The 25417-nt window shown below is 36.5% G+C and overlaps 1 protein-coding gene across 2 annotated transcripts; it reads right to left on the bottom strand.

The window, feature by feature from the left end:
- Nucleotides 1–2086: 2086 nt before the first annotated feature.
- Nucleotides 2087–25417, bottom strand: msna (moesin a). 2 transcript variants are annotated; one of them, XM_051895681.1, is made up of 14 exons: nucleotides 25067–25417; nucleotides 14105–14188; nucleotides 11232–11327; nucleotides 10261–10383; nucleotides 9884–10035; nucleotides 8564–8647; nucleotides 8302–8448; nucleotides 6834–6930; nucleotides 6267–6430; nucleotides 5146–5276; nucleotides 4902–5062; nucleotides 4556–4648; nucleotides 3833–4063; nucleotides 2087–3565 (listed from the first exon to the last, which is right to left on the bottom strand). In XM_051895681.1, the coding sequence occupies exons 1-14, from the start codon at nucleotides 25076–25078 to the stop codon at nucleotides 3401–3403; spliced, it is 1740 nt and encodes a 579-aa protein (XP_051751641.1). In that variant the 5' UTR covers nucleotides 25079–25417; the 3' UTR covers nucleotides 2087–3400. The 2 variants fall into 2 exon arrangements, with proteins under 2 accessions (XP_051751641.1, XP_051751642.1); XM_051895682.1 differs by lacking the exons at nucleotides 9884–10035; nucleotides 10261–10383; nucleotides 11232–11327; nucleotides 25067–25417 and having other exon boundaries at nucleotides 14105–14163.

The raw sequence follows: 25417 nt of genomic DNA, 5'->3' as shown, positions 1-25417 counted from the left end.
ATCCTCCGGAGGTCGCATTTGAAGGCTGTATACATTATCAAGGATGTCTTGTTTAAGAAAAGTAACCGTAATAAAATTTACTGTTATTCCTCGTGAGGTGTAAAATACTGTAATTTCTTTCTTACTTTGCAATCTAACGGTTACTTTTTTTAAGTGAGACCGCCTCAATGATGTATGCAGCCTTCAAATTCGACCTCCAGAAGACGCAGCCTTGGAAATGAGACGCAGCTATAAACATTGATCAGCGAACATAAACAGAAGGTCAACCGAACCTGCTTGACGCACGAGAACAAACCTCTTGCGGAAGCTCAAACGTGCTGCGTAACACATGAGAATGAACCTCATTGGTTCTTGCATGTCAAGCAAACATGCTTGAGCTTATGTTTACTGCAACTGATATGTGCGTTGATGAATGTTTATATGTGAATAAAAGCCTAAATTAAATCTGTGCAGCGTATAAAGTGATCTTGTCTCTTCAGAAAATTTGGACTAAACCACTCAAATCATGTGTATTAATTTTACAATCTTTTAAATGAACTTTTTGTCAAAGTGGTAGTCACGTAGCTCAATGAAGGAAGAGAAATTGCTCAGATTTCATTAAAAATATCTTCATCTGTGTTCTGAAGATGAACGAAAGTCTTACGGGTTTGGAACGACATGAGGGGGAGTAAATGGCAGAATTTTCATTTTTTGGTTGAACTAACTCTTTAACATTTTTAACAGTACTATGCTGCATTGTTGCAACATCCTCATGGCAGGCATGTTTAATTGGGATTCAGCAAGCATCAAGTATCATCATCATCATCACTTTTTCTTGAAAAAAAAAAAGTCATAATTCTTTACAATAAGACCAAATAACGGGTCGGGAATTGGGATATTAAAAATCTGTGGATATTATAACAGTCCTTCAGGTCACTATGCAGCCATACTGATGTATCGTTCATTTTCCAACTGTTCCAGCTACTGTGCATGTGCACTTTAGAGTAAATTCACCATTTCCACCTTTTAACATTGACCACTTAATCACAGGAGGACACAGGGTTACTGTCTGAAATCTTTTATCATTGCATAATGTACTTGGTTATAGATTAGATTAGATATAGATTGTTTTAAATAATAGCCTAGGCATTATACACTATTGCCTATTTTAATAGGCAAATACTTAATAATCATGTAATAATGATCCATTCATAGATTCTTATGTCTCTAGCATGTTATATGTTTGGCAACAATTCTTTTAACCCTTAAAGTTGGAGTGTGTAGCTTTTCATTTCTTAAACAACCATGTAGGAAGACACATCATGGCCATATTCCAGGATGACAATGTCAAGATTCACCAGGGTTAAAATTTTGAAAGAATGGTTCAGAGAGCATGAAGAATCATTTTCACACATGAATTGGCACCTCTGAGTCCAGAAAATAAATTTATTGAAAGTCTTTACAGAGTGTTCACCTCTTGCATTGTCAATACAAGATCATGACGAAAAAAGATGCACCTCTCAATGGAAATAAATGTTGTGATGTTATTTAAATCAAGAGGTGCATCAATTTTTGGTCAAGATCTTGTATTGACAATACAAGAGGTGAACACTCTGTAAAGTCTACTCCTTGACAATGAATCTTGACATTGTCATCCTGGAATATGACCATGATGTGTCTTCCTACATGGTTGTTTAAGAAATGAAAAGCTACACACTCCATCTTTTAGGGTTAAAAGAATTGTTGGCAAACATAAAAATCACTGTAATAATGATCCATTCATAGATTCTTAAGTATTTGCCTATTAAAATCCAAACAGCGACTTTTTTTTTTTTTTGGCCGGGCAGTGTATATTAGCAGATATTCAGAAAGTAGTAGCACAGTGATCTGTTCTAAACAACCTGTTTCAGTCACTGTGAGCAAGGACATGCTGGTTTGGTGATTAAGCTCACATGGAGCCCAGATGTATTTTCTGAATATATTATCACTGTTTATCAAGAGATATTCCTCTCTGTCTATAATAATGTGCACAGGCCATCACAAAACAGGTATCTCAAAGGAATGATGCAGAGGAATGCTGCAAGAACACCACTAGCCAATGCATTAGTGAAGTTTTTAACATTTTATTGACAGTTGCTATGGAAACATTTAAGCAGCAATCTTTTTTGTGATTGGATGAAAAAAAACCTGTATTCTAAGGGCGGCGAGAAATCACCGAGGTTACAAGAGCATTGTATATGATAAAAACAAACATATTTATCAGGAAATCTGTGTTCTTGTATATCAAAACAATTTATATTATCTAAGTGTAAGATCAGAATGAAGAATTCTTCTAAAGCAGCTGGGGACATGTCATATTGCTTCAGTGCAGCATATTGCCACATGAATGAAAATAAAATGAATACAGACTACAAAAACAACTAAGGCACCACCTACAAGTGCAGGGCTATTTTAAACTGCGTACACTCTGGGTAAATACTGTTCGGAAATAAAGGGAAAAAAAATGAATCCCAGAAGATGCTTTTTAAGTGTCATTCTATTAAAGGATTCTTCAAAATAATACTGCGAAAAAATTCGAATGCCTCAAAAACAACAAAAGTCTCTTTTATTAAAAAACAAAACAAAAACAAAAAAGCTTAACATAAGAATAGGATTAAAACCTAAACTAGAAATACAGTTTGATTTTTCAACTTTCTTTTCAGTAAAAAGGCACAAACAGGGAGCGGCCACAAACCTGCAGCAGTGAGAAACTATAACTAAAGGAATTATCAACAGGGATCTCACTCTCACTCACTCACACACACTCTCTCTCACACACACACACACACACTTTTTTTGCTCTTGTGGGCTGCCGGTATTGGCAGAGTGGTTGATGGGGAGCATGTAGCCATGATCTTAGGCATGTGTTTTAATCTATACTGTAGTCGTTTTATTAGAAAGGCACATAGATACAATTTTATAGCAATAGCTAGGCTATTGCACCATCACAATGGCACTGTGCAGTTTGATATATCAACCATACTGATTTGAATTACAGTCTTGGCACACTGGCATGTCTCTCTGGAGTGCTTTTGGAGTCTATCCTAACACTGGAATTCAATTCTTACTGAAATCCCAGTTTTACTGAAATTAAAACCCTTTAGTTCGGTTAATCAGCAAACTGTTAATGTTTTCCAATATAAAAAGCTACATCTAGGTCAAAACACAAAGCAAAAAAAAAAAAAAAAAAAAAAATCTCCCTTATCAATGCAGACACACCAAACAACACTCCTGAATTAAAGGGATTTTTGAATTGTGCAGCATTATTCTATATTTGGCTTTATTTTCTGTTGGAGTGGTGAACTGTTGGTACTGTAGTTCCTCTGCAGGAATGATGCAAAAGGCAGGCTGTAGCTCCCCCTGTTGGCTGACTGTGGTACATTTACATGCACTCGAATTCGTCAATTCGCTGTTTGGTGTTTCCAGAGCGGATCTGACGAAGCGTCTTGTATTTGTCGCGTCCTGCTCGTACATTCTCTGCGTGGATGATGTCGTTCTGGGTCTTCTTGGTGTCATCACGAGCATTAGCAAGCTCAGAAGTAAGAGCCTGTGGAAAAAAGGTTGACTTTTCAATTTTTTTATTTTTCATTTGAAAGAAAATTTTCTCTGGTAAAGCATTCATTGTATGCTGTCCACTTTTGACTGTATTGAAAAAGTGCAGCGTAGACATTCTGCAAGATAACTCTTTTTGTGTTTCATGCAAACACAAACGTCAATCCAGTTTGGAATGACATGAGGATAAGTAAATGATAAAAGTGTTATTCTTGTGTGAACTATCCCTTTAAATAATGTGTTTGTGAAGTAGTTCTCTCACCAACAGGTGTTTTTGCACCCGTTCGTTCTTCTCAGCCTCCGTCATGCGTTCCTCCTCACTCCTGTCTTTATAAGCTGCTGCGGAGGTGAGTTCGGCGGAGGCCTCTGCACTGCTCTCATCACCCTCATCGTTGTCATTTTCGCCGTGCACTGGTTCTTGGACATGGGATGACACGACTTTGTTCTTTAGCTCCTCTTTAGTCTTCTCTAGGTCCTCCTGCACCTGAGTGGCCTGGAAAACACACAGCACTACATTAACTCACAAAATTCACACCATAATGTTTTAAAAATTAACCAGCATTGTGATAATATTTGTGCTTTTTGGCCATTAAAGAATGTTCTTTTATCACAAGAATGAGACCAGGGTTGCCAGGTCTGTGCAACTAAAGTAGCCCAATGGCCAGTCAAAAGTAGACCAATGCTATTTTCTCCGTTGGGCGGCCGAATTCTCCACTGAATTTGTATATCTGGGGGGTGTTTTGGGGGTGTTAGAGTGCCAAAATCATACGTGCGGGGATGGAAATCAGCCCGCAGAAAAAAAAGAACCCCCGGCAACAACTTGAAAGTATTCCACAGGAAAACCGCAAACTTGGCAACACTGATTAAGACTAGGGGTACCATCCACAGTTCGGCACACACTTGCACCGCGGATGGATGGATGGATGGATGGATGGTTCTACAGTAAACTTCTGTAAGGCACCTGCTGACAATTAACCATGTTTACCTTCATTTGCCACTCTGATGCTTCCTCCTCTTTCTTCTTTTTGGCATCTTCCAGCAGGGAGATCTTGGAGGTCAGCTCTGCCAGTTCAGTGGCCTGTACACACACACACACACACACATATTCTCAGAGTTGCGTGGAAACAGATTTAATTGTGGGTGTCTTGCTCTTTGTGGTTGGATGATGTTTGGTTCTCATGGAAACTTCAGAACTGTAGTTTGGTTACCATGATTACAACTGTAACCTACTGCAAGGTTTGTATAGGTGTTGTTGTGAGGCTGTCATAGTGACTAGAATTGTGCTGCCATGGTGGCTGGCAATGTGTAGCTTAGTTGACATGGCAACTGACCAGATGCTCCTGGTTCTTCATCTGACTCTCAGATTGCTGCAGCAGAGCCGCTTTGGCCTCCTCTGCCAGACGGCGCTCTCGTTCCAGGCGCTCTGCCTCCTCCTGAGCGCGTTTACGCTCCTGATCCAACTCCAGTGCCCTGCGGGTCTGCTCCTCCAGCTCTGCACACACAAAATAAGGAGTGATTATTGACCTTTAATGAATAAATGAAAGATTAGAAACAGCTAATTTCACTCCATCTCACCTTGCTGAGCTTTTCTTGTCTGTTCCTCTATCACTTTGAGTCTCTCCATCAGCTCTTCTTTTTCTTTTTCAATCTTCTCTTTCTCTTTTTCAGCCTGCTCTCTCTTCTTACGTTCGTCTTCCAACATGGCCCTGCAACATTAGTGTGTGTGTGAGGGTGAAAGACAAACAGACAGATGTATTAGAAGAGGAATGTGTCCTTCCTGTCATTGTGAAGGGTCCAGTCACAATTTTGAAGAAGTTTTTGATTTTAATTAGACTTTTCCAACTAGACTTTCCATATATTAGGGAGCCAATAACTGCTTCTCTGCCGCCATCTAGTGGTAATTTCATGTCTTTTTTTAAAGGTTTTGTTTGCCTAGAAGTGTTAGTTTTCCTTCATCTTTAAACTTTTAGTTTTACAAATCAAATTAAAAATAACATTAAAATTGGGTAATATTTAGAGCTTTTAAGTGGTGGAAAAAGTGTGAAGCACTTTAAAAAAGTCCTTGAAAAGTGCTTGAATTTCACTTTCAAAAGTTTGCATGAACTATGAAATTTATAACGTAAAAGCATTCGAGGATTTCTGCCACAAAACCATAGTTTCAGTAAGCGTTACTACATTAAATCCATGGTAATTTGTGGACTGGGGAGCCTTAACTTGTTCGTGGCACAGTGTTTATCCTGGTTTCTACGTCAGCACTATTTGATTTGATATCTGTGGTTTATAGCAGAATTCTGCGCTGAATTTGAATGCTTCCCACTAGATCTCGCAGCGATGTTATTCATTTTGCGGCGAATTCAACTGCTTTCTCACTGGATCTCCCAGCGGTGTGTACTGTGTAGTAAGCAGTATCATGTGATCGAGATTGGCACACTCTGCGCTGCCTATTATTGCTCAGTGATGATAAATGGTCCGCGCTGCACAGCTCAAACTAATAGCGCTGTTTCGTTTCACTTTTGTTTAGTTTGCCGTTTGATGTTTCTCATATGAAATGACAGCTCTTATCAGTTGTGCAATGTGGTGGTCGCACCAGTGCGACCTCTAACAAAATTTAGTCGCCTTGGCAGAAAAAAAAGGTTGCAAAATGCGACCATTTAGTCGCAGTCTGGAGCCTCGCTGTCTCTCTTTTTTCCTCTCACCTTTCCATCTTCTTGTGGTTTTTCTCCTCCTTGGCCTGTGCCTTCATCTGCTGGACCTCAATGGTGTCAGGTTTACGGCGTCTCATATAAAGCTCATGGTTCCCCATGCACAGGGCCAGAATCCTCTTATTAATGCGTAAACGCTGGGCATAGAACACAAAGTCCTGAGGGGAAGAGAGAAAACATTGTACTTCCTATGATGCCATAAAATGCTGAATACATAAACAGCTCCCTAAGTTTAGGAACAGAGTCAAAGAAAGCCGGGGAGGGAGTGAGGGATCGGGAGCTACAGGAAATACTAAAGAATGAAATAAAAAGGAGACATGTCCACATCCAATCTCTTATGTGTGTCCATGATAGCGTAACAAAGAAAAAACGTGCAGCTTCAATGGAAGTCTTTGGTGTACACTGTGATTTCACCATCCTCATATCTCAAATCACATCATGGAACATTACAACACTTCACTGCTTTGCAATAACAGCGTTCCACTTGTCTACACCCTGTTTGCGGAGAAATTGGACAGAAACTGTGATAAGTCAGACAGCAGGAAATCGTGGTTGACATACCGGGGCTTTTTTATCAATGGGTTTGATGACAAATTTCTTATCATTGAAAGAAATGTTCCTGATCTCACTCCAGGGGAAGCCAATTTTAGGTGTCATCCTGAAAAGAGAGGAGAAGAGGGGAGTCAGATTTTTTTTATTTTATTGACAGTAATAAATGTCACTTTCCATAATTACAGCATAGTATGCCAGAAACAGTTTTTGTTTGTTTGTTTTTTTGGTTCCTTTAAAAAAAAAAAAAAAAAAAAAAGTCAAGCTCATGAAGGCAAACTAAACATTATATGACTAATTTTTGCCAAACATGCCCATGGTAGTAAAATTTGGGAAATATCTAATACAACAGATTTTAAAACTCTGATTTGTGTGATTTTGTAATAAGCATTAAAATTAAATTAAAATGTATTATTATTTTAAAAAAAAACGATATGATTACAATTAAATGATTAAGACTACTCTTCAAAGGTTTGTTGTCTGTAAGATTTTTTGGTAACTATACTATAAGGTCTCATTTTTTAACTTACGAACTAACAATGAGAAATATATTTATACAGTATTTATTAATCTTTGTTAATGTTAAGTTAATAAAAGTGCAGTCGTTCATTGTTTGTTCATGTTAGTTCACAGTGCATTAATGTTAACAAATATAACTTTTGATTTTAATGAAGTATTAGTAAATGTTGAAATTAACATTAACTAAAATCAATAAATGATAAAATAGTATTGTTAATTCTTTGTTCATGTTAAAGCAGTTAACTAATGTTATACCTTACAGTAAAGTGTTATCGATTTTTTTTAAATGTTTTTGAAAGAAGTCTGCATGTGACTGCAGTCACCAAGGCTGCATTTATTTATTATTGTTAAATATTATTACAATTTTATACAAATATTATAACTATTTTTTAATATTTTTTTAAAATGTCATTAATTCCTGTGATAGCAAGGCTAAATTTTCAGCATCATTACTCCAGTCTTCAGTGTCACATGATACTTCAGAAATCATTCTAATATGCTTTTTGGTGCTCAAGAAATATTTATTATTATTATTAGTATTATTATTATTATTATTATAAATGTTGAAAATGGTTGTTCTACTTAATATTTTTGTGGAAACTTGTGATACATTTTTTGATAAATAGGAAATTCAAATTACTCTTACTTTTGATCAATTTAATGCATCCTCCTGTGAATAAAAGTATTAATTTCTTTAAAGAAAAAAAAAAAACTACCCCAAATATTTACATACATATTTTCTGCAGCATTTATTTTCAATAGAATGTTTTTTACAATTTAAGACTTTGCTGTCACTTTTGTTCAAATCAAATGCACCTTTGCTGAATAAAAATATTCATTTAAAAAAAAAAAAAATAAATAAAAATCTTACTGAACTTTTATATAGCAGTGCATTTTTTACCAAATATATTTTTGACACGTTACAAAACCATTAATTTATGAATGTTAAATGTATCTGTACTTGTCATTCTGCTCATAGATGTTGAGTCCCAGGGCATCCACACCCAGCCACAGCTCTGATCCTTTCTTATTCTTAATACTGAAGTAATTCACACCGTACATCTCCAGATCCTGAGCTATCTTCAGATACTCCATCATCGAGTCCTCCCTGAAACACATGCACAGATACACATTATCACTCTGTCTGGTGTGTGTGATTGACAGGGTCACTGCAGTCAGCGATAAAACAGAAAAAAAGCAAGAGCGCATTCCACTGGCTGTACCTCAACATGCCCTTGTGCTCCTCGTGCCAGACCTGAATTCTTTCCTCCCATTGCTCCTTATTCAGCTTGTGCTGTTCCAGAACTCTGCAGAGAAAAGATTACACACACATGCTCACATTTACATCACATTTTAACACGTTCTTGACATGGCTGATACTTTCTAACCTAAACATTGTTAAGTTCTAAGTGATGGTAATAGACCTTAGTCAGGTTAGACGCAATATTGAATTTAATGCCAATGAAAACAAGGCTGTGAAGGATAGAAGTAGAGCCTTTACAATGGCAAACACTGTATAAAGGTCCTAGATTGCCTAATTTTCACAACTCACAACTTTTAAAACTGTTTTATAGAGTTTTGTCAATTGAAAGTTTTTTTTTTTTTGGAAATACATTTCACCAGCTTAACAATCGGATTGTTGTTAAACAACAGTACAATGCATTAAATGCACTGTATTTTATCCTTCACAGCCTCGTTATCATTCCTGTCATAAAATAAATATGGCGGTACCCTGACTAAGGTCTATTGCTTTAAGGCTACGCAACACTCTGACATTTTTTTAAATACATTTTCCTCACAGAAAAAAAATGGCTTTTATCACTGTAAAGCAACATCACTTACAAAAAGTTATTCGTGCACAATGAAACAAATAATAAAAAAATATATATTTGTCAGCTATCTTCATTATCGATTTTAGTTATTGCAGCCTTAGTACAAGTTATTATACATCACTCTTGGTGCAGTTCAATATATTAGTGGATAAAAGTTTAAAATATTCCATAGCACTATTGCACTATTATTTATTTAGTAAATGAGATCTGTTTTTCACAACACATATCATTCATTTATATAAATGAATGATTTTTGTGACTAACAAGGTTTGACATTTGAAAACACCCACTACACAGAATGCTTGAAGATTAAAGGCTTTAATTTTAATATTCTTAATATTTTCATTTTACTTGACTGCACTGACACTATTGGATGAGAAGGGAAAAGAGCTGGATGAGGACATCCCTATATTCTGCAGAGCTGCTTTATAGCTGAATTGAACTCATTTCATAACTGATGAATTTTACACAGTTATTGAACATAATCATGTCTATTTGCCATTTGTAAATATTGTACAGTTCATCATACTGTCGTTATAACAGTTCTAAGCTATATCATTTCCTTTAAATAATTTCATGTTTAGTGATGCTTTGGAGAAATACTGCATGCACCTCATAAGAAAACAGATCAAAATACACCAATCATCTCTGATTCCCCACTCTGGTAAAGCACCAGTTGACACTGGTACTAAAATATCTGCATATACACACCTCTGTGGGAGCAGTTTCTCACTGGACAGGTATCCAGGAGTGTGAACATCTTTGTTGTAGTCCGTGTATTTGGCCTGCACTGCATAAGATGCCAACAACACTGCGGTCTCCGGGGGGCAGTAGATATCATCGTTCAGGATCCCCTCTTTCACCTGAAACCAACCAACAATGGAAGGTTTTAAAGAAAGGAATGCTTTAATGTTAGCCTGTACTGTAAGTAGACCTGCTGCTGGTAAATTCCTTCACCTTCACTGACCACCAGATTGTGCAATATCACATCATCACTTTACAAGATCCAGCATTAATTTAGATTAATTCTAATCCATCCCTAGACAGTCCAGTTATGCAAACATGTAAAGACACAAGCATGCACACACCTGAAGGAAGAAGAGTCTTTGAGTTGCCTCTTGAATCAGCTCCTCAGAAACATCTTCTGGGTAAAACTTTGCTCTGAATTTAAACAGCAAAGGACTCTCCTTGCGGACATCTTGAGCCGTAACCTAGACAACAAGGAATAAGCAAGAATCACTTTTGGTTCGACAGTCATTAATTCCACCTGCCTGTCAGCATCCATCATCTGTTTCTTCAGCAAATTAACTGACCTTTCATTGCCTTTCCATGTCATTTTTTTTTATTAATGACACTTTCTGAGATACACATGGGGCAAAATTGAGATGTTACTAAGAAAACTGGAAGTCTGAAAAAGGCTGACAACTGCAGGTTTCACAAGAAAGTGCTAATCAGCTACATTGTGTCTGCAACATTACTGATGAAAGTGTTTGTTGACAGTGCTTTTTTTGTCAACGATAATGAAGATGAAAAATGACAAGATTGTGAAAATTAAACTTTTAAAAGTAAAATGTAATTAATTTTAAATTAAAATATGCAGTTGTGAAGACAAAAGCAGTCTCTAAAACACTGAAGATTTCCAAAGGATGAAGATTTCACAACAAATTAACTCTCAAAAAGTAGCTAATATTTCAGCAAATCTGTTATATACTGCATTTTATGAGCTAATGTAAACAGCGAGGACACGTTCACGTGTTGTAATTTGTTAATGTCGTTAAACTTTTTTTTTCTTTTTTTTTTTTAATGTTGTAAAGTTTGGCCTGTGGCAATTTGAAACATTTTTATAAATTATGCACATTATGATCAATTTAACTGTTATTTTTGTTTACTAAACTTATGTGCCATCAGAGTGAAATTAACAAATGAAAACAACATGATTAAAAAAAACAAAAAAAAAACACAACATGACAAAAAAATATATAGATGTATAAAAAAAAAAAAAAAATTAACCCTGGTGCTAATGGGACACTAAAAAGCAGCTGTATGTATAAACACATACCTTCTTGTTGAGTTTAAGCCAGGTGGAAAAACCTTTGGTGTCCTGATACTGCAGTCCAAAAAACCACACCTCCCTTAATCCAATGGTTTTCACAACCTATAAAACAGACACACATATCTTAAAAACCATGATTAAATAAAGAGACATTAAATAAAATAGCATTTACACACACCCATAGTACATGCATCCACTCAAAGATATTACAAGTTCATAGAATGTGGAAAAGTGAAGACCGATTTATCTAGCTTTCTGTAATAGAGAGACCTGAAAAAGGCTACGTTCACACAGTCAGTTTTTGGTACTGACAACCTCATTTACTTACAGGTGTGCGAGTCTTGAAATGTCCTGTTCAAGCAGCAACTTCTAGTAGCATCTCGAATACTGTCTGTATGAACGTGCAACGGGAATCGAGCCCGTATTCTCTTACTAGTGACCATATCAACAGTGACCAAAGTAATATCAAAGATAGCGACGTCCATAAAACTGAAAAATCTTATCACTTTTCGTATGACAAGAGTCAAATTGAGCTGCGAGTTCAGCCATTAAATCGGCAATGTCCAAAAGCAACTTTTATATCTGGGTTGAGTCGCATGTAGAACACAAAACTGACAGAAGCAGAACAGTGACTGGATCTAAAACTTTCAGATGAAACACCGGTCATATCTCTGTTGCTGTTAGTTACTGAAAGCGAAACCACACAAGAAAACACTTAAAACACAGTAGACGCAAGTTTGCGCAGCGCAGAGCAGCTTTCTCACAATGTTCACACAGTGCAGGTTTTCCGAGAATGTGGCTGTGAGTCCTGAAAATTTAATTTACGGGTATGAGTTTGATTATAGAGTGCAGTTGTCACTCCCGTAAATAACTGAACTGTGTGTGAACGTAACTGTATTAAGGACTCAAATACAGGACTGACAACCATATTCTGCTGCTGTGTGAACGTGGCCAATTCCCCGTCATGGACATGAAAAAAGGAGAATTTTAATGCACTTTTTATTTAGCCAAGTTTTCTCAACAAAAAAAAAAATTAATAAAATAAATCAGTGAACGAGTTTCACAATCCTTAACAACAGAGATGTTTTGATAGCGTATCAGATTTAACCTTCAATAAGAACCAACAGCACCTCCTGGAGGCCAAATGCTCATGGATTTAATCACTGCCATGTGTATTTAGCTTTAAAGCAGGAGTGCTATGAATGTGCTGACATATGCAGAGAAGACCCACGTTATTCACAGTCAAGAGGGTGTGTGAGACAGACAGCAATGGAAAATGTGTGAAAAGCTGGCTCACTACTGGACCGGTCAAACTGTATTGTGTCTGAAAATGATGCAAGTTAAACAGAGACAGAGAAAGAAAGTGAATGAGAGAAAGAGAGAGTGATAAGTAAATGTGGAGAAAGAGAAAATAATAGTGAGGAGGCAGCTGTGTTTATATATGATTTGTAAACAGAATGGCGCTTCTTTCTGTCTCTTTTGAATATAACGTCATGCTGTCTGCACTGCTGGATGGTTAGCAGAAAGGTTTTAGGACAATTAACAGGAAGTTGGATAGTTACACACTACTAGAACATACATTCAATTATATTTAAAACAACCACACACTAAAGTACCACAGAGACTAGGGATTTTAGAAGAATGCCAGCAATTCAGTACTAAGTTATTCTGCAGTAAAATTAAAAGTTTAACCCCAATTTCATATCAGTGCTAAGACTGACGAATAGGCTGTTGCTTTCAAACACTAACTCACTTTTTGGATGAAATAGCTATTTTGGTGACATTAATGTAAATACACACAATAAAAGTATTAATTCCTTTAAATAAAAAACCTTACTGACCCCAAACTTTTGAGTGGCAGCATACAGTCAGCCTTAAGAGAATGTAAACAGATGGGACAAATTGTTAGATGCGTGTAAAAATAATGAATTTGTGCTCTAGGCAGTGTACATGCAGCCTAATAGACCTTTATTGCTGACTTAATTTGTCTAGATTAAATACTTGCCTGAACACTAAAATGTAATAACTGAGAAACTAAAAATAATAATAATTGAAATACACTCAAAGGCCATCGCTGTAATTTCATTTGATAATATTAATATTTTTATTTTATATTTAAAAATGTTCAACATTTAATTACATTTAAAATATTAGTTTTTTTTTTTGTTTTTTTGTTTTTTGCTATGGCATGAAAGATGATTTCAGTGGTACTGGTATTGACTTCTAAAACTTTGGTATCATGTCAACCCGAAACCTTCTAATCCCAAACCCTCTGCTCAAACTGAAGACTAAATCCTGCTAAAAAATAAATAAATAATAGGACTCAACAACCTACACAACTGCCTGAAGAATGAATGCTGGGTGTGTGTCTGAGTGTGTGTCTGAGTGTGTGTGTGTGTGTGTGTGTGTGTGTGTCTGAGAGAAAGCGAGAGAGAGAGAGAGAGAGAGAAATTAAAGGTTGCTCAGGAACAAAGCTGCCTATTATCAAGTTTAAGAAAGGGCGACTTCATGGGTGTGATGGACAGAGTGACTAAGAGTGAGGAAGAGGGGATTGTACAGAATTACAGCATGAGGAAGAAGCAGAGTCAGAAAGAGGAAGGGTGGAGGAAGAAAGAATTCCCTCACAAGAAGGTTATTTAGTTCTTAAACTAAACTAAACACACACACACAGCCTCTCTGACGCTGTCTTAACCTAGTTTCCACTGCCAGAAAATTTGTCTGTTCATAACTGAAAGTGAAATATTCACAGACATTTAATGTACAATTATGATGAGCAGGATTTGAACCAATGAGATCTCAGTGTGGACAGGGCTACCAAGAAGAAAGTTATTTATTACATTCTAAAAATAAAAAGTAGCAACAAGTTTACACAAACACACCTGGTCGAATAACTGTTTCCCTGTAGTGCTGGGTTGGATGGCAAACTCCAGCTCTGCATCCATCGTAGTCACACGAACACTGATCTGGAAAAAGAAAAAAAAGAAAAAAAGAAAAGAATGAATAATTGAATGAAGACAGACAGAGTGAAAGGCCAAAAGACAGGCAGTACATAGAGCAGTGGTCTCAAACTGCCGGCCCGCGGGCCATTTACCGCCCTGTACAGCTATGATCAGCTGTTTGGCTGAGCTTTCAATGTTGTTAAGGAAAAGCCGAAGCTCATCGGTCGGTCCTTGTCACATGACCTGCGGTGCGCTTGCGGCATTCTGAAAAATCGAGATTTTTCATGAAACAGGCGCGCCTGGAAAAACGAGCGCGCTGCACCACATGCGCGTTGCTTCTATTATGAGCGCGCTTGCACTTGCACAAGTTGCAAGTGTTGATTTAAACCACCGAAATGCATCCAATGCTATATGTTACCGATGCACAAACGGCATCTTGGACAAATGTGGCACAGCTGTGGGAGCAGAAGCGCTGCCAGGTGTCTGGAAAGAAATACAATAGTGTACAAATGTATTCGGATTGTATTTGTTCAGTACAATGTTGTTCAGTGCAAGATTTTAATGTTATTTAAGCTAAAATAAAGTAAGGGAAAATATTTGCACCAACTGTTACTAATACTGTATGTAACAACGATAGATATGCTGTTGTTTACATTTTTTGTTAAGTATGACAAAAATATTTTAGTAATGAAATTTGAAGTAAATGAGAAATATTGCAAAGGAAAGTAAACTTTTGTGCTTTCTTGTGCTTGAATGTTAAAATGGCCATCTTAGGAGGTGTCAATCACAGGAACGGCCCCCAGCAAATTTGAGTTTGAGACCCCTGACAGAGCATACCGCATACACTACTGTTTAAATGTTTGGGGATCAGCAAGGATGCATTAAAATGATCAAAAGTAAAAACATTTATGATGTCACAAAATATTTCTGTTTCAAATAAATGCAGCTCCATCGAACTTTCTATTCAAAGAATCCTGAAAAAAAAAAATTAAGCAGCACAACCGTTTTTAACTATGATAATGAGAAATGTTCCTTCAAACAAAAATACGAGTTTATTTACCATAAAATCAGAATTGTTTAGTTGATTAGTATTTAATGAGCAATAAAAATTAATAATTACATCCCTCTTTTTGATGGACAGCTGCTTAAACATCTTTAATAGCTAGAAAAAGCTTGAATCCTTACCACAGAGAACTCTAAAAGAGGCACTGTGTGTCTATTTGCGCTTAGATGTGTGTAAGCGCGCATGATTATGTGTATTATGTGTGTGTTTGTGTGTAAATCTATGCTCTAAAGTGTGGCTTGCTATTTTAACATGATTGATTGTGCTCTGGAAGTCTGGATAAGATAAAAACAATAGAAGGAAACAGCAAGAGGGACGAATGGAAAAGATATCCCCCCCTTTCTTCGCCTCTCTCACCCCATCTCTACCTCCACCCCACAGGATGCAGATGACCACACCTCCAGTAACCATGGAGACACATTAAGCAATGCTCCTCACTTCTTCTCACTATACAATTACAACCAATCAGAGCACACCTCCTATTAATAACATCAGTCAGAGGGATAATTCTCAGTACAATGCAGCTTCTGTCTATTTCACAATTATCCAAATAAAGTCAGCCAATTGTTATTCATTTTATTTCACTCTTAACTATTTTTCTATGAAAATGTCTATGAAATATTGACACCTGTGAAACATTAAGAGAACAAATAGGTCAAAATACTTTAGTCTGATTGATGTGGTCTACATAAAGCTCTTCTACTGGACTAAAGACTTTTAACCGGCTTTGACTGTGCGCAAGAGATAAACAGCTCAATTTAGCCACAGCTCAGCCGTAATATCCTGCTTTATCTAGCAGCTGTCTGTGAGGCTGAACAGTGTCCATGTGCTGAGACTCTTTAAGAGCTCTACATACATTTGCACATCAATGAAGCCAAACGACATTGATTCTTGTGCGTCCTGTAAACTATCATGACAAAGAAAAGCACAAATGAGATTTGATAGCTATGGCAGAGACCAGTATTTTCAGTGAAAAGTTCTATATGACTTGAGAAGAAATTTTATGTTTTCAAATCTTTTGTCATCCCAATCCTAACAACAATTTGGCCATATCTAATTATTGGGTCCCTCTCAATTTCAATGTTGTTTATGGCCTGCTTTACATCCACATATTCCTTTACTAACTCCACAAATATCCACAGTCCCCTTACTAATATCCACAAAGTCCCTCAATCCTTCATATCCACACTTCCTTACATCTGCATACTTAACTATACACACTACTCTTTGAAGTTGTATTTCTACACACAACTTCATATTCACATATCCTGATTTTCTCATATTCACACAATAAGCTGTTCTCTCTATTAAATGTCAGATGTTTTGGTGCTTCAGAATATTACAACAGACTATTAGGTATTGAAAACACAACTGTGAAACAAGAGCCGGTTGTGAAACCACATGTTTGAAACCCAGGTGTGTTGTGTGTGTGTCAGAGTTTGCATTATCGGAAGGCGTCTCTAATGGTAACTATCAACTCTTGGAATGACTTTAGTATGAGGTGATTCATTTCATTTTTGTGTGTGTGTGTGTGTGTGTGTGTGTGTGTGTGTGTTCTAGTTCTGCTGTTTCACAGGCTTACATCAGCCAGTTGGAACAGAAAGAGAACAAGCAGAGCTTTCCCCAATGACTGTATATGACTTTTCTGCTCTTTCCTCTCTGGGTCTGGGAGAGTTCATTTCATAGACACAAGCCTCTAAATAACAAATCTCTCTCTCTCTTTCCCTCCCCCTTTTCTCCCCCTCTGTCAATAATGGCAGGTTTGTGTGTGTATGTGTGTGCCAGTAAGTGTGAAACGGTATATTGGTCGGTTAATGGACTCTCTCAATCCTGATGTGGATTCACAGAATAAAAATAGTTCATGGCTTCATGAAACAGGAACTAAAAATACGTAGTTCTGCCTGGTCAGGGTGTGTGTGATGGGTGTGGTCTTCACAGTGGACCCGCCAGAGGTTCTATTCTTAGAACAATCACCCTGACTTCACTCAGACGCCCTCACATACACACAGAACAATACTCACACACTTACCCAAAGAACCAATAAAGAATAGTCTAAACATAGTATTTGCATGTTCAAAAAAGCAATTTCAATAAAGCAAGCCAACATAGTAGCTCTGTTCCAAAATGTAGTCCTAATCCAAGATAGTTGACGATATCAGAGAAAGGTAGATTAAAAATACTTTTACTGAATACTGAAAAATATAGAAGACATTGTTAGAATTATTTTACCCAATATGTGAGTGCTATGTATATGCTTATTAGCATTTCAGGTTATTAGATTTAACAACATGCTAACTTCAAACAGTATAGAGTGCAACAGTCAGGTTCCAGAAATAAAAAAAAAAATCACATTTATTTTCTCCATAGGGGAATTCATTTTGAAAGATAACTTGTTTTTAAAATCAAAACTATTGCTACAAGGCTGTTATCAGCCTGCATTACTGCAACTTATTTCTAAAATACTGCGTTTAAAAGCAGAATTCCTAGTGAAAAACTACAGTACATTACCCATGATTCTGCAGAGAAATCTCCACTAATCAGAGAATAGCAACAATTGCGCCAAAAATGCTCTGCACTGATCGCCCAATCCCATGAAGCACTGTGAATGATGTAGATATATACTGTTATACTATATAGATATATACTGTTTCTATACAGTCAACATCTTAAATCAATAGTTTTATATTTATCCATCGGTTTTACTTTATGTAATTCGCAGTGTTTCTTGGGATTGTAGTTTTATCCCTCATTAAAGCCCTGAATTAGTCTTTTTGTCTGATTTTCAAATAATTTTTTGCTTTACATCAAAATTTATAATGTGATTCACCTTATAGTTGGTTAGTTCAGTTCACGGCTAGCTTTTTACTGAAGACTTTTTAAAAATTCCTATGGGAAAAATGAAATGGGCAAAATACTTCCAGAACCAAGACTGCTGAAAACGTGGGCAGGCAGGCACTGTTGCATTCTTTTGAGCAGCACATTTTCTGTGACACGCGAAGTTGTTGCTAACTAATTAGTGTTTCAAACTGTGAGGATTCAGTTCAGTTAGGATGCTGCTGCCTTAAAGGATTAGTTCACTTTAAAATGAAAATTACCCCAAGCTTTACTCACCCTCAAGCCATCTTAGGTGTATATGACTTTCTTCTTTCTGATGAACACAATCGGAGTTATATTAATAAATATCCTGACGCATCCAAGCTTTATAATGGCAGTGAACGGGACCAACGAGTATGAAGCTGAAGAAAGTGCATCCATCCATCATAAACGTACTCCACACAGCTCCGGGGGGTTAATAAAGGCCTTCTGAAGAGAAGCGATGCGATTGTGTTTAAAAAAAAAGAAAAAAGAAAAAAAAACGAAATAATAAAAAAATAAAAAAAGACAGCCTTCCGTATTCAACTTACGAAGAAATTGTAAAACTCTCGCAGTTCAAAAAGCTTACGCTACGTCCTACACCTTCCCTATTCAACTTACGGAAAAAGCTTAACTCATGCAATGCCAGTTAGTTTTTTTTCATAAGTTGAACACGGAAGGCGGTCTGGCGGAAGCTAGATATTTTACTTCATAAACTTGTTAAATATGGATTTTTTTTTTTTTTTTTACACAAACGCATCACTTCTCTTCAGAAGGACTTTATTAACCCCCCCGGAGCCGTGTGGAGTATGTTTATGATGGCTGGATGTGGATGGATGCAGTTTCTTCAGCTTCATACTCGTTGGCATTGCTCACTGCCATTATAAAGCTCGGATGCATCAGGATATTTATTAATATTTGTCCGATTGTGTTTATCAGAAAGAAGAAAGTCATATACACCTAAGATGGCTTGCGGGTGAGTAAAGCTTGGGCTAATTTTCATTTGAAAGTGAACTAATTCTTTAAGGTAGCAGCCTATGCAGTATACAGCAAGGCTGCTCTCTAGGACTTAGATCAGTTAATGTGTAAGTTACTTTGGCATATAGCAAAAATGCTAATCGTGAGCTATGACAGAGCCAAGAATTGGCAAACATTGACTCGTATTTCTCAAACAAACACCAATATCAATTAGCAAGCCCACACACTGAATCCTACAAAAAACACTTGAAATCAAAACAAGCCATGAAATTAATTATTTCACTAAAAAGGATAATTAGAGCAAATATTTGAACTAACTGGCACAAGTTTTCATTCTCAAATCCAATATAGTGTAGAACACTTGGCACAATTTTGACAGTGTTTTTATCCCACTACACACACAGTCTGTAGTCCTGAAAATGTACTCAAACAGGGACAAAATGGCTGCTGTTTATATCAGGCAGATGAGGGGAGATAAAAAGCTAATAGCCGCTGTATGTTTGTGTGTTTATTCTACAGTTATTCTCAGTTAACTGACACCACAATCTAACTATGGTGGTGAAAGTAAAACTCTCCGTTTCTCTCACTCCCTCCCCCTCCTTTGGTTGTGCAATTTAACAATGACTCTACAATACTTCCACCCAAAAAATTGAGACAGCAGAGTCTAAGTTCATCTGTGGTTAATCCTCATCTGACTTTGTATATTTAATGCATGTTTGCCCACACGTTTGTCCATGTCTAAAATAGAAAAGTGATCAAAGACGACATCAATAACGCTGTCGATAATTCACCACACTTGAATTATAAAGGTTCTAACTGCATTGAGCAGTTTTGAGATATTGAGCTTCAAAGTTTTTGCATTTCATACTCCTTTGTAGATAGAACCTTTTTGTTTTCTAAAAAAAAAAAAAAAAAAACCCAAAAATGCACAACTTTATAAAATAAATAAATAAATAAATAAAAAAGACAATGTAAAAAAGTTGTCACAAAAGAATATGTAAATAATTCAATTTTGACAAATATCAGACAGAACCTTACAATTTCAAGGTGACAAATTACCTTAACTGTCTTGTTTTTTCCATTGTAGCATGCAACAGAAGAAAACTAGTAAGAACTTTTATCTTCACTGCACTATTATTGCTGAGTTAGATTATTATGATTTCTCCTATATGATTGAAAAAATTTTTGCAAATTATGAAAATGTTTAAATCTATGCAAACTGCATACATTTATCTCAAGACCTTTCTTTGTTGGAGTTTGTTACAAACTATAAAATAACACAGCATAACATTTATACAAATGGTAGAATTTAAAGAACAACCTTTAAACAGGAACTTCAGAACTTCCATACTGCAGAGAACAGAAATACTCATGAATTAAATTTACATGAATTACTTGACCAGCATCTTTTTACTGCAGGGTCAAATCTCCCTCTTGAAAGCCAACCTACAGACACACAGCTATGCATTTACACAAACAGCACAAACTTCCAATGCAGATGTTCCAATGCTGAAATAAAAAACACACAGCCTCAGGGCCTCAGTAACTAAATCCAGTGTGAATTTAGGTGAATATGAATTTGAAATCAAAATGTGTCTCCATTTTTAACAATGGGCTATCTTGCAAAAACACATTTATATAGAAGACACTTCAGTTGATTAAATAATCAAGGTCCTTAACGCTACACCAAAGGCTTCTGTCGGTAAATGAATACAGCTCATTTACTCTGAAGTGGAAGTTCTTTAAAAAAATAAAATGCAGAAAAAAAACTGACACCAGTATTTTGCATTTACATAATAGCCCTATACAAAACATCTTGCTTAAAGCTGTAAAGCTTTCATGTGACAGTCCAAAACCACTTGCAAATTTACTTAACTATTTTAATTCAACAATCTATTTGTATTGCTTTACTTTACATACATCCACACATACAGTTCAACTCACATTAGGTTTGAAGTGAGATGTCGTTCAATGCTGCAGTTTTCCTCCATCAAGATGTGAACTGTTCAACAAATTCTAGAACTTTTCCCTCAAACCCTCCTGGAGCTATACCTTATTAAAGATCATTAATCTCTGTGTGTGTGTGTGTGTGTGTGTGTGTGTGTGTGTGTGTGTGTGTGTGTGTGTGTGTGTGTGTGTGTGTGGTATGTGCAAAGTAGATGGATTAGCTTCAGAGACCTCCAACCCCCTTCTGACTTCATGATTTGGTCATTTAGAACAAAGTCAAGAATAAAATTTAAGCAATATATTTAAGAAAATAATGCTCAAGTCTATAGGTTACATTGTAGAAATTATTATCTTATGGTCTGGTCATTAAACTCCTTTTGTGTACTTTTGTCAACAGAATTAAACCTAAAAGTTAAATATAGGATGGCAAAGCGGATATGAACAATTACGGTCCAGAAAGTTTAGCTATACCATAACAGAAATAAAATTACATTTTAAAATATATTACAATAGAAAACCGTTATTTTAAATGTAATAACATTTCACAATATTACTGATTTTACTGTATTTTTGATCAAATAAATGCATCCTTGATGAACACGAGACTTTTTTCAAAAACATTACCACCTCCAGCTTTTTAATGGTAATGTATACAAACTTCTGATTCAAAAAGCAGACTTGGCTAAAAATGTACACAAAACTGTTTAAAAAATTTTGCACATGGATTATAGTGTTAAGTTGAACTTTATAAGTCCCTTACTTCTCAATTGCACACTCCTTGTGACCTGAACGTACAGGGGTCACAAAACTCCCACTCATTACACTGAGAGGAACTGATGACTGGAGATAAATGCATGTATGTGAATATATGAGTGAAGGGAAGGAGAGAGAGGAGCGTGATTCTAAAAGAGGCCATTTTAGTACATTAGCTGTGATACACAGCTGCATTCTGGGCAACAGAAATCTTCAGCGGAAAAGGGGCCCATGCTCACTACACAAAGCTGTGTGTGTGAGGGTGTATGTGCGCGCACGCCGTAGTTCTGTGAAACTCCAAATAAGGTACTGAGCGGCGGCGTCAAGCCTAGCTGGCCCGAACAGGAAACGTTCAACAGGAAGTGATGTAAGCACAGAAACCTTGAGTCATTATCGGAAAGAGACACTTGGACTTGCAGGAGTCTACTAAAATGACCAAAAAAAGTTCTGACTCATTTTTTAGTCCAATATGATTCCATACGCAAATCCAAACCTCTAAAAATGAATCTGATGTCCCCAATGACAAGCGAAACACATTTACTTATACTAGACTGATTTCCGTTATCATAAAAATCAATCTATTCCAGAAAATCTAGTGTGCAGAAAACAGTATCTAGTGTGCAGCAGTCTACCACACAACCACACCGACACTCTTGATTATAGTGTTGTGTATCTACTCTGTTCTTTCAGCCTAACAGCTCTGATATTACATCCGGCTAACATCTATATTCACACTCAGTGGAGTTTCCCTTCACTCCGAACATGACAGATAAAAAGGAAACTAACTATAAGCTAAATGTAAGCTATAGTGTAAGGGTGTGATTTAGTTATTTTGTGAAAGGAATCTTTTAATTAAATTGAGCTTAACCACAATATCAGCACTCAAATGTCTAATGTCATGTAAACATGCTAATAAATTGACAAACATTATTTCTTAAATTCTTGCAGTACATAAATGTACACAATGCTTCACAGGCATTAAAGTCTCGTAAATCTTTAATTCTCACATTCTCATGCACATCAACTACTGATCTGTTGAGCAATATATAATGTTTCTTAACACTTTATAATAACCTTCATCAAGAAATCACTATCTAATGTTTTAATGATTAAAACACTCAGATTTCTGTGTGGATGCACAAAAAGGGCCAAGAATCTAATTCTGTTTCAGTTCATTAGCCTGTTTAAAAAGATTATTGTTGCCATTTGGGCATTTACATGGTACTTTTCGAAAAATAGTATGGTACAAACCCGAGACATGTCCGTGGTACTTTTTTTGTCAGGGGTTATTTTGAATATTCATAATTTTATGACTCATGCAGTACTAGTGTATAACTACTGACACTCAAACACCGAACTGAATTTCACTGAGGAAAAAAAATAAATAATTGCTTACGCTAAAAACTTATGCTACATAAAGATGAGCGCCTCTATCCTACTGTTGATCTGTAGTCTTAAATAAAATCTTTACCTAAACAATGATTCATTAATTGTGAGGTGTAACCAAAAAACAAACAAACAAAAAAAAAAAAAACCCAGTGACTCTAGCCAAAAAATGACAGTTTTTCTTCTCTATTTGAGTGAGCACCACGCCTTGGCATGGAAAATTGTCTAAGATTGCGCCATGAGCTCGTCTGGTCCTCCCTAGTGACAGAAGAGCTCCAAAAATGCTGGACCAGTCACTTCTGACACGACTCATATTTTTAGTCCCAAATCACTTATCAAGCAGATAAAAAAAACATGCCATCACATGGCAGGACAGAGGCTTTAATGTCACCATGAAATCAATATTGACAATTCAAATTTTTTTTTATGGAATATTGCAGTATTTATTAGAAATGATTTATCTGTGCACGTAATTTTTTTGAATTCATGTGCCCTCACATTATTTAATCAAAAGAATTCCCTCTTGCAACAACATCTCTTCTCTTCTTTGATGACTTGTTTATTGGTGCAAGGGCGGACAACCTGTGGCACTCACATGAAGATCACAGCAATAACAAAAAAAAACAACTATCCAACGATCCAATCGTCAATCATTTTAAAGTCAACCATTTTGGTTGTCCTACTCTTGTACCAGTAAATTAGTTATCAGAGAAGAGAAGAGAAGATGAAATTATTCCAATTAAATATTACAAGGCCACATTAATTAAAAATAAAGATGTGCACGGATAAATTATTTATTTATAATAAATACTGCAAAAATTGTCAATTTTGTTTTCATGATGACTTTACAATGAAGTGAACACGTGAATCGAATTTAAATGAATCTTTTTTCAACTGTTCTCATTCACTTCGGTTTTCTTTCATGGTTCTAGAAAACAGAATCACAAATGACCACAGACATTAATTAAAATGTTTTCTTGATCATTTAAGCATGTCCCTTATGAAATATTCTTTGGACTGAACCTTTACTAAACCTTGTTTATTGAGAAAAAAATGGAGAGGACAAAAATAACAGGTCTGTTTTGTAATCATTTGTAGAGGAAACAATTAATGAAGCTTGAATCTCTTTCCTGAATCTCTTAGTAAATGTGCAGACACTGAAACGTTAATAAAAGATGTTAGGAATCGGTTGAATTTTGATTCAAAGACTCACTCGTAACACAAAAGGCGTTCTTGTTGCCACCTACTGGCCCAATGATGCATCTTAAATAGTCAGTGAATGGATTCAGTGAACGAATCTGAAAAATCTTTCTGTGAAAGCATTCCAAAAATTCGAATGACTGGGATGAATCAAAATCCTCATCACCGCTGGACACGGTCTATTCAAGGCAACTTTGATGGAAAGCCAATCGGATTTGGGAAGGGAGGGGGTTGTCAGGTTGTCACCGAGTAACGGTTCAGCCCCTATACAACACAAAACGCCACTGCCAGAGATAAGTCTGTTAGTATAAAATGGTTTAGGAAAAACATTGCTAACTTCACAGGTCTAGACAATTGCTAATAAAATGCAACGTACAGATAAAGTATTATAGAAACCGTCAATTTAATTCACAACGCAACAAGTTATTCTTCAGTGCGTTCGGATCGGATGAACGACCGTCATTGTCCAAAGAATTAATTCTTGCCATAAATAGTGCATTGCGTATGGCCTACTGTTTATCCGCGGGAACTAGCAACTGGCAAAAATGCTAGCAAGAGAAAGATCATCCTCGCCCCTTTCGAGCGCCTACGCGTCGCTACTGTCTCCTGTTTCACCAAAAATGTGCAGCTTTTTAAAAAAAAACACTGTGAAATCTCTGCCCAGTTTTGTTTGCTACCGTACGAACTCAAAACAATGGCTTCCATTTCTCATGTGTACTCACCGTTTTCGGCATTTTGTCTGTTTTTGTCTCTTCTCTCACGGATGTGTCACAAACTGAACTAATAAAATGAAGTCAGCAAAAAGCCAAACTTTTTCCCATCGGCTAATGTCCACGCGCAAGAGTGAACAACCGTCACCGCCCGTGTGGAAAAGCTTCGCCTCAAATTTCTTCCAGATCCCGAAGACAAAATTTCACTTTTCACTGCGTCTTTGTCGCTCAAAAAAGTACTGCTGGTGGTCCTAGAGTCGATTTCCTGCTAACGGAACTGAGTTTTGAAAACCACACCCAGCCCTGCCGATGAACGCACACCAAAGCGCGTTGACTAAACTCCGCCCGGATTCGCACAGGCCC

The sequence above is a fragment of the Ctenopharyngodon idella genome, chromosome 5, assembly GCF_019924925.1.
Source record: "Ctenopharyngodon idella isolate HZGC_01 chromosome 5, HZGC01, whole genome shotgun sequence".
In the NCBI taxonomy this organism is placed as follows: Eukaryota; Metazoa; Chordata; class Actinopteri; order Cypriniformes; family Xenocyprididae; genus Ctenopharyngodon; species Ctenopharyngodon idella.
This window is presented reverse-complemented; position numbering and strand designations above follow the sequence as displayed.